This window comes from Psammomys obesus, unplaced genomic scaffold (assembly GCF_907164565.1).
Source record: "Psammomys obesus unplaced genomic scaffold, mPsaObe1.curated_primary_1811, whole genome shotgun sequence".
NCBI classification, from domain to species: domain Eukaryota; kingdom Metazoa; phylum Chordata; class Mammalia; order Rodentia; family Muridae; genus Psammomys; species Psammomys obesus.
Genome location: NW_026585644.1, coordinates 18,761,019 through 18,773,500, shown reverse-complemented (window position 1 = coordinate 18,773,500; position 12,482 = coordinate 18,761,019). Strand labels below are relative to the sequence as shown.

At 42.7% G+C, this 12,482-nt stretch overlaps 1 protein-coding gene across 1 annotated transcript in view; it reads left to right on the top strand.

Moving 5' to 3' along the window:
• The window catches only part of Mboat2 (membrane bound O-acyltransferase domain containing 2), a 117,102-nt gene extending 114,718 nt beyond the window's left edge, over positions 1 to 2,384 (top strand). Inside the window, exon 13 of the mRNA XM_055621930.1 lies at positions 176 to 2,384. Within this exon, the coding sequence (XP_055477905.1) occupies positions 176 to 401 (226 nt within the window). The 3' untranslated portion in view covers positions 402 to 2,384. The remainder of the gene's footprint in view (positions 1 to 175) is intronic.
• The last annotated feature ends 10,098 nt before the right edge of the window (positions 2,385 to 12,482 follow it).

Below are 12,482 nucleotides of genomic sequence, written 5' to 3'. Positions count from 1 at the left end.
TGTGTGTGTGTGTGTGTGTGTGTGTGTGTGTGTGTGTGTGTGTGTGTTGCAGTGACCCATACCCCAGCCTCCAGTGTAGAGAAAATAGAAGAATAATACGGTGAATAACCCCATCCTCAGGGCCCTGGGTATTGGCAAGGGTGCGGTTGATAAACCATCTTCCCTTTTCTTTTAGCTCCTGGTATTATTGCCTTCACATCTGCAGTATCTTAGTGTTGCTGTTACTGCCTGTGAAAAAATCTCAAAGAAGAAAGAGCACACAGGAAAACGTTCAGCTCTCACGGGCCAAAAAGTTTGACGAAAAAGAAAACTCTCTGGGACAGAACAGTTTTTCCATGACAAATAATGTTTGCAATCAGAACCAAGACACTGACTCTAGACACTCCTCACTAACGCAGTGACTGGGAACCCAGGTGATGGCTGTTTCCCCATCTCTGAGCAGAAACCAGTCTTGACGCCTTTCCAGAGCCTCCTGTTTAAGGAAAAGAGACTAACTGGGTGGGAATGGGACAGTTTCAGCCGGGGGTTTCCTGTACACCAGATTGGAAATGGAATGAAATAACCCCTCCCATGCCATGTTCTGTGGGTCACGCCTTACACAAAATCTTTCCATGTTTCAACAGGGCACTCTGACCTCAGCATACGCCCTCAAGGTCATACGTGTGCCCTGTTGCTGAATGTACATTGCGTATCCCAAGGCACTGAAGAGGTGGAAAAATAATCATGTCAATCGGGATGGTTGAAAGATTAACTTTTTCCAAATGAATGTCTTGCCTTAAACCTTCTGTTTCCTAAAATGTTGTTCCTGGATGGGATTTTCAAGTGTAATAGTATGGGGAGACAGTTTCAATATTTGATACGGTGTGCTGCAAAGGGGGATTGAGGAGTAGCTTAGAAACAAATATTTAAGAGTGTGGGTACTTTCAAAATGCAATAAACACCTCAGTATTTGAAAGGTTTCTTAAGGTCTCTCCGAGGGCTGCGCACACGGTGTAAACATTCAGGACTAAATTACAGGTAGCGTGTTTTGCCGGGAGCTTAATTACCTGGGATCAGTTGGGGGCCCTTCCAGGAGGACTCTCTTAAACATAATGAAAGGTTGGCAATGTGATATTTTAGGCTTATTTTCTTAAAAAAAATAAAATAATTAGAGGGAAGATGAGGTAAGCAGGCCAGAATGAAGAATGTGTGGCCCAGGGGCAGAGGACTTCCCCCTCCAGTGTCTAAGATTAATGTGACTGTGGGGGACACAAAGTTTGATAAGTTGGTAATGCTATAGACTCTCTGAAGAAATTTCTTGAGCATAAATTGCTTAGAATTAGAGGGGTTATAAGAGTAACCGTGGTAGAGGGGTTCAAAGATTTTGAATGAAATCTCTAGTAATTAAGGTTATTATATGGTTCATCAGTTTCCTGTCCCTGTCATTTTCATTGCTATCTGGGAGAGATTTAGGGAAAAGAAAACTTAGTTGATGAGTCTAAATGACATTTTTTTAAAACTAATAAATTAGTTTTTACACTCTTCATGCATTAAAATTCTTCAGTTAAACTCTTGTTAAAATGGATGTTAAATTCTCTCAAAACAAGTGTGTGTTTTCCTTTTAGGGCTCACTGCTGCCCTGAGTGACTGGATATGTCTTAAATCCCACAGCAGTGTGCTACAGCAGCCATAAGTGAGGGGTGGTTTGAGGCTGTAGAACTGAGCCTGGGCCTGTAGCTTCTGCCTTGTGAGACCTAAAGGCTGGGCTGTTATTTGACCAATCTCCTTTGTGAAATTAGTTCTGGTTTTGCCTTAATATTTCAAACAAACTGCAGATTGTCAGTCTACAATGAGTTGGTTTTTGTTTTTTGTCATGAATACATTTGTAAGTAAAGTTAAGGAGGAACCAGCAATTGTGGTATAAACTTTAAGGTGTCAGTGGAAGAAGAACACCAGCATGGCATTCTAGGACTTCAGAGGCACATGACGTGTTTGCTTTTCTGAAGGCTAATTCTTTGCCTCTGATGAGGAGAGTCCTCCCCTTACCCCTCCCGCAGGAAAAGGCCAGTAAATACCTTTTCTTAGTTTCCCCATCAAGCTGTGGAATTCGAGAAGAAAGAAAAAAGTGTTTTATGGAGAGTGTCTGTCCCTAAATGTCTCTGAGATTTCATGGACTTGATGGAGAATCCAGTCACTAATGGTCAAGAAAGCCCGAGGCATTATTTCATAAGTAAAAGCCAGTGAAACTGCTGAAGGCTTGCTTGGTCTCTCCAACCGAATGACCCCCATTTATTTCTGTTACGTGCACACGTTTTATTTCTTGGTCTATACTCTGAGTCACTCTTGCCTGTTTCCTGTCAAGGAAGACAGTTGACAAATGTTCTGGTTCCCAGCAATACACAGCTTATCCAACTTGACTTTTTTTTTTTTTTTTTTTTCCATATTTCTACAGCTACTAGTTACATTTGTAAGATCATTTTTTAGGTAGATGGCTGTCTTCTAATTTGGAGACATAATCCAAATGCCATCTAAAAGAAGTCAGATTCTCAGTTTTTCTCAAAAAGTATGTTCTATGAAATATCTAGTTGAGCTGCTGTGAAGATTATTTTGCTTTGACTTAGAAGGATTTAGAACTCATGTTTGCACTACTGTTAATTGTGAAGGCAGCCATACTTTGTGCTTACTGTGTTTAACTGGCAGAGCAGGTTTTGCTGTATGTTTATGTTTTGTTTTTCCATTTCTTCCGTGTCCTGTAATCACTCTGGAGATGGTCATATTTATACTTCTGTTCAAGCGTATACTACTCAGGGAAAATAGAACAAAATATTCTTCCCTCAATCTCATTTTCATGAACCTATAATTGTTAATTTGATGTGTCTCAGCTCACCGTTTTCTTCTTTTCTTTGTCTTTTTTTTTTTTTTTTTTTTTTTTAATACGGACTTTAATTGGAGCTCAGACTGGGAAAGCTTCCAGAGTATTTAGAGGTGGCGAGAAGTTGCTCTGGGCTTCAGAGGTGCCCCATCGCTGTGTCCCCAACGTGGATGACACCTCCACAGGGCATCTGCACACATGCCACTTTTGAGGAAAACAGTTACAGTGGAGGTTTCTAGAAAGTGATGGTGACTTCCTGTAAGTGCTGACTGGCCTAGCTGGTCCTTCTGGCTCTGGGCTGAGGAAGCACCCTGCTGCTCCACTTCCCCCTCCAGCCTGTAGGGTGAAGGACAAAGGGAAGGGCAGGTTTAAGGCTGCTTTTATCAGTGGGGCTTGAAGTGCTGACATTTTATAAAATGGTTGGCTGCCTAGCAACAGGACTACCTTTAAATTCATTAACTCAGAATGGGTAGCAACATGCCATTTCCCCCTTTGCTCTCTCTGGCTTCTGTTTCTGCAGGGTAAAATTGGAGAAGATTTATGCCATTAAATACTCCCCATGAATTGCTGATTTTACTGGACAGGGTTTACCACCGTGTAGCTCCACAGCAATTATTTCATTCAGAGAATTTAGCTATTCTTTATCTCAAATTACAGAAAACACTTTTAAATTGCCATCAAAATAATCATAAGGGTTTTAATTTTGAAGACTTAGGACAAATAGTTTTCCTACTTAAAACCCATACCTCATCAAGGTTCGCCTTGTGTATTCATGAGCAAATATGGAAAATTGTACTCATTGTTTCCTTACCAGTTGTTCCTACATATCCACTCATTTACTCCGAGAATTCTGCACTATAACTGATCTAGACATTCTTGAGAGAGTAGACTTGTTTAGAATAATTGCTTCTGCTGCATTCACTCAAACACAGTTATAAACCAGTAGTTTGAAAGGTTTTATTCAGGCATCAATAGTCTACCCTGGCTGAAATTTAACACATCCAGACTAACCTGGGTGCAGAATTCTAGCTCACACTGTGACTGTAGCCTTAACCTGCCCAGAGGACCACAGATAACCAGGTACATTCCACCAGCGGCATTAGGGGAATGGCTGATTCATCTTCCACTTGCCCTCGATGCTAGCTGTCTGCTTCCCACTGCCCTTGGAAAAGTGAGTTTGTATCAGAGAGGAAGAGATTCGCATCCACTCCCAATTTTCCTGTCTGGTGGGTTAGAATGTAGCAGCTCTCTACAGTGACTTTCTGTAACACCTTGTAGTCAGATCTCTTTATAGTGATTCTCCTTATGGGAAGAACATTTAAAATGAAATTTTCCACGTTGATATTTTGTAGGAATGCTCTTATAATCAATGATTAAGCTGCTTTTTGAGGCTCTTGTTGTACAGAGGATGCAGCCAATTACATTTTAATTCGTAGGCTGCTTAATAATGTTTTGTATGTTTTCAGATGATAATTTATTTTAATAGGTTTTTAACACAATGCAAATTCCAGTGAAGAACTGACAAGAAACTCCATAGGCCATTGGTTGGGAAAATTTTATCAAACAGAACCTAATGACACATTTCTATGCCAGCTAAATTGTCTTGCCTTTAAGACTGGTGGTAACTCTTAATGCCATTTTTATAAAGCAAGGGACAGCCTGTCTGTTCTATAAATAACACTTCAAAGATCCTGTACAACCACTCTCTGGAACTGATCCCATGACACATAGCCACCCCCAGCTGTGTTTTCTTACGTTTTGCTACTGTAACCAGCCATGGAATAGACTATAAAGCCAACAGTTACAGAGCAGGAAAGGAAATGACTAAGCATCTTCTGGGGATTATGTCTGGAATGGAAGAGTGGCTGGTTGCCTCCTGCAGTCTCTCAGTCGCTGCTCCCTGCACAGGCTGTACTTTGGGTTAACCTCTGTGAGAGATTGATTTGATAATAATTTTCTCTGTCCTTTCGTGGGGAAGGGCACATGTAGAGTATTTGACAGACTTTTAAAACCTGTCTCCATTCCCACTTGAAATGTCTTTGTTCTGTATACGCCTGTGTCCATGAAGTCCATTTGCTGCTGACTTAAACACACACTAAAAGGACTCCTGTGTTGACTGAAAATACAATCTTGTCTGTCTTCTGTCACCTTATGTACGTGAAGGCACCTCCGCACCAGAAGGAGAGTCACACGAGGAAATAGGAATGAACAGGATGTGGACTCCTGGGATGTGAAAGCCCCATCATGCTAAGATGAAGGTGGCTGGCTTGAGACCTGCCTTCCCTTTCAGCTGGACGCTGGTGGCCTGACCCAAGAGGAGCCTCAGCTGCCCCAGCCAGCACTTACAGTGTTTCCCTTTGCCTTCCCAGGTGAAGGATATCATATGGGGTGACCTGTGCTTTTTTTGTTTTTGTTCTTATTATTCCAAAATATTTTTTTAAAGAAGTGTTACTTTTCAATGGATCCACAAATCAGTTCTTATTGTATGGTGAATTGTAACCATCACTGTGTCAGCTAAGCTGTGATGTGATGATTCATAACCACTTCTACTCCGTGCCCTCAGAGCTGCTTATGGGGGCTTATGGCTGGCTTTTAAAGGTGTTTTTAACTTACATGTTTTTCTTTTCTTCTTGTTCTTTGTGTGTCTTTAAAACCGATTAAACAGTAGTTTAAAAGAACTTATGTATTTGTTTGCTTATTTCAGAGCTTAAATTTGATCGATGGGTGAATGAGTCCAGTGCCCAATCCAGTGAGCAAATACTCTTTTTATCATTGATTCTTCAATTAAACATTATTTCATTCTAGTACTGGTCCGTAAATGTTAACAACAGTGCCACATGACTTTGGGAGTTACCTAAAAACCACTGACGTTAGTATGTGGAACTGTAGCCTGTAAGACACTTAGCAGAAAAGAAGACAGCAGCCTTCCTAGCTTGAAAGGAAGAGCTGACTTCATAGCCCTGTGCCTGGTTCTTTTCCACCACCATAGGCATAATGTTAGTGTGCCCTGTGTAAAGATTCAAATGCAGATGTTTTTGTGGCTCCCCATGTCTGGTTGCAGTCATTGTTCTTAGAATCTCCTATCTAAACTTTGCTCCCCAGTTGTCCCTGATATGCCAGTGAAGCAGCTTAATAGCCAATTACTGAGCAGGGGAGAAAATAGGGAATGGACTTCCTGCCTGCGAGGGGAGAAGAGATAGAGGAAGCAGGAGATTCAGCCAAGGACAGAGGTTTGGGACACGTGAGGAAGGAGTAGCTGGAGCAGAGAAGGCCATACATGCAAGTATCTTGGGGATTTCGGCTGGGAGGAAGCCAGACTAGCTTAAAGGGTTAAGAATAGTTTAAACACTGCTCAGTTCTTGTGCTATAAAGCTTATTAAATAAATATAGTCCAGCGGCAATTATTTGGCTGCTAACTGGGTTGAGAGAGAAACAGCAACACACAATCTAATAAACCACTCATGTCCTAGCTTGGTTTTTGCCTTTGAGCTGTGCAGAGCTCTCACTGGATATGTAGTTTCTCTATCATCATTAACCTATAGGACCTTTGGTACGTTCTTGAAGTCTCTTTGTTTGGTTTGGTTTTGGGGGACAGGGTTTCTCTATGTAGCCTTGGTTGTCCTTGATTTGCGTTGTAGATCAGATTGGCCTCAAACTTAGAGTGATCTGCCTGCCTCTGCAAGTCCCTGAGTGCTGGGGTTACAGGTGTGTGCCACCTTGATGACTTGAAGTTTTTCTTTCTCTATCTCTCTCTTTCTTCTTCTCCTTTTAACTACAAGCCAGTTTTTACTTAAATTGGGACTGTCCAACAAAAACGTTGTTAGCCATTCATGATCTGAATTTTGGTGTATGAGTTAAATTATGGTACACATTAAAAGCCATGAGCCATTTGTTTTGTAATAAATAAGGTAGTGGAATTACTCATTAGTAGCCTTTTAAAGACAAGCTATTAGGTCTGCCCCTTTCTGCCTTCTTTTTTTTTTTTATTGTAAAAGGATAATTTATTGGTTGTTGGATATGTCCACTGAAGTCAACATTGTACTGACCAAAAACAAAACAAAACAAAACAAAACAAAACAAATGATGGAATGAACAAGGCTTCAAAGTGTTACTCCATTGGAGTACATGACCTTTCATTTTCTTTTTTTTTTTAATTTTTTTATGTTTTTCTTTTTTTATTAATTACACTTTATTCACTTTGTATCCCCCATAAGCCCTCCCTCCTCCCCTCCCAATCCCATCCTCTCTCCCCCTTCTTCACGCATGCCCCTCCCCAAGTCCACTGATAGGGGAGGTCCTCCGCTCCTTCCTTCTGATCTTAGTCTATCAGATCTCATCAGGATTGGCTGCATTGTCATTTTCTGTGGCCTGGTAAGGCTGCTCTCCCCTCAGGGGGAGGTGATCAAAGAGCAGGCCAATCAGATTATGTCAGAGACAGTCCCTCTTCCCATTACTATGGAATGCACTTGGACACTAAACTGCCATGGGCTACATCTGTGCAGGGGTTCTAGGTTATCTCCATGCATGGTACTTGGTTGGAGTATGAGTCTCTCCTTTCTCCCTTCTTAATTCCAGTGAAGAGCATTTTTGTTCCAGGGATGTACTTTTTGGGATTCTCCAAATACTCCATCAGGTATCCTCCCCCCAGATGATACCCTTATTCTTGTTGGTATCTGTGTTAGAGAATCCAGCAGTCTGAACTGTCTTCTCCCCAAAAAGACCATGGAGATTTGGTTTAGTTTTATGCTTGCCTCCCTTTTCCACAGTGTGGCAGTGGGCACCAACAACAAAAAAATCTTGCCTTTCTCAGCATCACCCATTTTTTAATTCGCTCTTGTCTGGTCAACACCACAAATGTTACAACCCAAAGACTGAAGTCCTACTCTCTCAGCTTGAAGACTTGTTGGTTCTTCTCCTGCCTCTGCTGCCTCCAGCAGCCCATGAAGTCAGGAGGGGCAGGAGATGAGAAACATGCCTGGAATGGCCAGCAAGAATGTACAGGGATTACACACTCCAGGGAAAGAGCTGGTGGCTAGTTCAACTTTAATTCCAGAGAACAAAGGTTATATACCCCTAGGGGATTGGGTGGGGGACTCCAAGAGCAGGTGTATATGATTGGTTGGAACTAGGTACTTCAAGGATGCTTGATTTGCATTATACAGCATGCTCCTATCAGAAGAATAGAATCTCAGCACCTAATTAACATATAGGCAAGGGGAGGGGAGAGCGAGCAGGGAGCTGTGTCAGAGACCATATATCAAATGTAGTTAGGGGAGTTTGTGTCTAAAGACACTCTCCAGATGAAGTCAGGCAAAGGGCAGGGGAGCCAGCCAAAGGGGGAGGGAGGAGTTCTTCCTTTAATGTGGAGCTCATATGGCTATCCAGTCCAGGTAAGAACTGCAACTTCAACCAGCAGGGTACCAACAAAGTCTTATCTTGATTCCACTTTGAAGAACTGTGGGGGGAATATATTAACTTTCATTTCAAAAATATTTTTTATATGTGGTGTTTTGCCTGCTTGTATGTCTGCCAGAGAGGCTAGAAGGTTATAAGCATCTAGAGTTACAGATGGGAGTGAGTTGCCAAGTGGGTGCTGGGAATCAAACTCAGATCTTTTTGAAGAGCAAGCAGCCTTTGCTCCTGATTGCTGAGCCGTGTCTCTGGCCCTGTTATACTAATTTTTGTTGTTAATTTGAGACGCTGGGATGGTGCACGCCTTTAATCCCAGCACTCGGGAGGCAGAGGCAGGCAGATCTCTGTGTTTGAGGCCAGCATGGTCTACAAAGCGAATCCAGGACAGCTAAGGCTATACAGAGAAACTCTTGTCTCGAAAAACCAAAACCAGAACCAAACCAAACCAAACCAAACAACAACAGCAAACAACAACAACAACAACAAAAAACCCCACAAAAAACCCCAAAACCAAAGCATTCCAGTCATTGTGCTTCATCTGTGAAACAGCAGGAGCAGCCGTGTGCAGGCTTCTTCCCCATGTATTTGCCTCCTAAAGTACGGATGGTAATGTCTTTGAGAGCCATACTTCAGCTGGGCTGAGAGGAAAAGCAGGTTGTATATAGAGAACTGCTGCTCAAGTGCTAGGTAAAGGAGGACCATGGCTTACCCTCTGAAAGCTCTGTGGTGAGTGCAGCCTTGGAACCCCACCCCCAGCACAAAGTGCCTAGGCAGGGAAGCATGCAGAGATGGGGAGTATAAGTACTTCAGGAGGCCTTGGCTCTTGGCTGGGCTTGGAGGCTGGGGTAAGTGCCCAGCTGGAGAAAAAAAGAAAAGCTAGGTCAAGGATTCTTCAGTGTGTTAGCCACGGTAGGCTAGGAACGGGGGTGGAGGGTGGGGGGGAGGGCCGAGATTTATTCTGCCAGCAATATGCTGACCTATTTAACAGTGACTTTTCCCCCAATTAGAAATGTGGGATTGCTTAGCCATTGTTCAAAAGAAGCTCAGGCCTGTAGGCATAGAACACACCCTCATGCCGACTGCTCAGTTTGGACAGATGTTGCTGCTTTAACGCAGGAGATTTGCGTTGTTTTTTTTTTTGTCCAGGATTAGAGATGGCCTGCAGTGCCTCGTGCATGCTAGGCCCGTGTCCCACCATTGCCCTGCGCGCCAGCCTTACTTTCCATAAAAAGAATATTGCTCAACTGTGATTAGTAATCGCTCTTTGTCAGCCAGACTGGATTTAAAGCCACCTAAGAGCACACCGTTGGCCATGTCTGTGAGGAAGAGGTGCTCTGATGTGGGCAGCACCGTGCCAAGGGCTGGCATACTGTCATAAATGAGGAAGTGTGCTGAGCATCAGCGTTTCTCTCCTCTTTGCCCCCTGATTGCAGAGGCAGTGTGACCAGCCAGCCCAGGCTGCTGCCCTACCTCCCTGCTTCGGTGGACCTTGCCCTCCAGCTGTAAGCCAGCTCTAAACCTTCCTCATACTGATTTTAGTGGGGTAGTTTTGTCATAAAACTAGAAAATAGTAACATGCTGTCTGGCCTCTCTCCCTCCTCAGAAGCTAACTGTCAATGTGAGCCCCTGGGTAAGCTTTTCATTTGTGAGCTGTGCAATGTCAATTTTAAAAACAATTCTGCCCTTTTTTTTTTTTTTTTTCTAGCCTTCTTAGGTTTAGTTGTTGGGGTCCAGCCCCTGGGTGAGGTCAGGGCCTGAAGAAGGGTGGATGTAAGTGTGGCAAGGGAGGAATGAGTCAGTCATAGGGATCCGCAGGAATTTTACTGACTGGTAGTCTGGTTGTTTCTTTGTTCATACAGAATGCAGTAGGCAGAGATAGATGCATGATGTTCCAAAAACATAGATCATATCATTTTGTCCCTGGACATGTGTTTTAACTTCTGCTTGGGTCATAAATTTAGTCATCCTTGATAAACCATGACAGAACAGAATTATCTTTTACAGTCAATTTCCCTCATCAATCCCATAACCCAACTTTTAACAGTATTGAAGTTTCAAGGGACTATTTTGCCAAAACATGACAGCCTATTCTCAGGCTAGTAGCTCTTTTGGTTTCAAGTGTAAGACCTGGGGTCTCACAGCTCAGGAGTTAAGATTGCGCCCTTCCCAGAAACTCCCAGAGACCACAACTCATTGCAAAGGCAAGAGGTTTAATTTAATTATTGAGCAATGGGGTCACCCCTGCCGGTCAGCAAAGAGTGGCACCGGGAGACAAAGGCCTTAGGTTTTTAAAAGAAAAATTGTGGGAAATTTGAAGTTGTAGTTTTGGCAATTTAAGATTGGTTGAGGAAGCTATAAAGTAAGATAATTGGTTAGTCTTAGGTGCTCAAGCTTGGCCAGTCCTGCCAAGTGTGGATGCAGCTGCAATTGAAGGTGGGGGTGGTTAGCTCATCCTTGAAGATTAGGGCTGTGGGCTCTTGGCTGGAAGTCAGGAGCTACTCAGAAGAAGAATTGGGGCCGTCTGGGTTGGTTGCTAAGAAACATTATCTCGAAGACAAGGGTATGGTCATTCTTTTTGCTGAGTGAAGGTCATTGCTTGCTTGCTTTTTTTCTATCTGTCCTCACAAATAGGGTCACATTTCTCCGTTCTCTGGAAAGGTACTAAGAGGCTCTAGCTTAACCTGAAATTCAAAACTATAGGCTTTAGAAGTCATACAGGTTACAAAGTCAGTCTAACCCTTTCACGAGCACACTAGACAGAAAATATCCAAGCCAGCCTGGGCAAATTGTCATGTCCCAAGCAGTGTATTATCAGCTTTTAATAGAGTGCTAATTGTCTCTAGCCTATTGAATATTGTTTACCTTTTAAAGTTTACTTTGTTTTGTTATATCTGGTTCCTGAGTAAGTGTAGGAGAAGATGTGCCATGAGGAGTCTTCAGGCCAACGCTGCTGCAGTTTTAATTTAATTTCTGCCCTAATACAGTGTTTATACCTTATATACTTGAGGAATTTATTTATATGTCTAATCTTGCTAATTTTATTGTTCAGTTATATGACACTACAGTATCCCCATATGAGTTAACTTTTTCTAAGAAAGGGAGGTCTTAATATTTTATTCTTTTTTCATTTATCAGCACCATTCTTTGTCCATCAGTATTATGAAGAGGCTTTTAATTTGATCTGCTGCCAACTTCTCTAGCCTTCTTTCATTTCTGAGTAAGATCATACAGGGGCAGATGTGCCAAGAGTATCTTTGAGTCAGAGCCTCATAAGGAGATCTCTGGCATAATTATTTGAGTGACAACCTCAAAGAGTAAGGAAGACCTTCAAGTAGGGCCAGATAAGACTATCTCCCTAAAAGTGGGAGGGGAAGTATGATCAAGACATTCCTGGGGAAGCTTAAAAACTACTCCTGGGAGGAGGCACAAATGATTCATAAGAATATTTCCATTAATTCAATATCTCCAAGTTGTACAAATAAAAAAAGCCCCCAAGCATGAGACACATAGAGATCAAGGCTAAAAGAGTGGGAGACTGCACCACAGCAATTTCGTCACTCGGCTCAGCTTTGCTGGGTCTTTATTAAGCAGCTGTGCTGGCTTTATGATTTTTCGCTCTTCCCATTAGAGATGGCTGTGCCATTTAGTGAACCCAAATTGTAGGTTGTGCTAGTTCCATCTGCTTATTGGTGGAGCCAAATATCAGCTTCAGTTTTTAAAGTCATGAAATGCTTTGTTTTTCTTTATTGGTAAAATGTTTTACTTTGTATCTCTCTTATTGTTTAACTATGCTTTGTTTTATGCTTGAGTCTTTGTCGTAACTTCCAGAGCTATGTATGGCATCTTAGGCCAGGAGGGAGCAGGTCCTGAGGGCCAAGCATGACAAAGCTGATTGCCCTGTATTCCAGGGATGTTATCTCTTTTCTCCAAAATGTGTGCTGGGGGCAGGGGGGGGGGGCGTTCGTGTTTGTGTATGTGTGTATGAGTGCACACAAGTGAATTCCAGAAGGGAATGTTGAGTGTTGTTATCTATCGTTCTCCATTTTTCCTTTGAGGGGAGATCTCTCCCTGAATCTTGGGCTCCTGCTTTCTAGGCTAGACTGGAAGCCAGTAAGCGGCAGCGATATTATTCCTGTTTCTACCTCCCATGCCATTGCCCTACTCAACCTCACCCCTGCCCAGAGCAGAGATTACAGGCTGTAGTCGGACACCTGGCTTG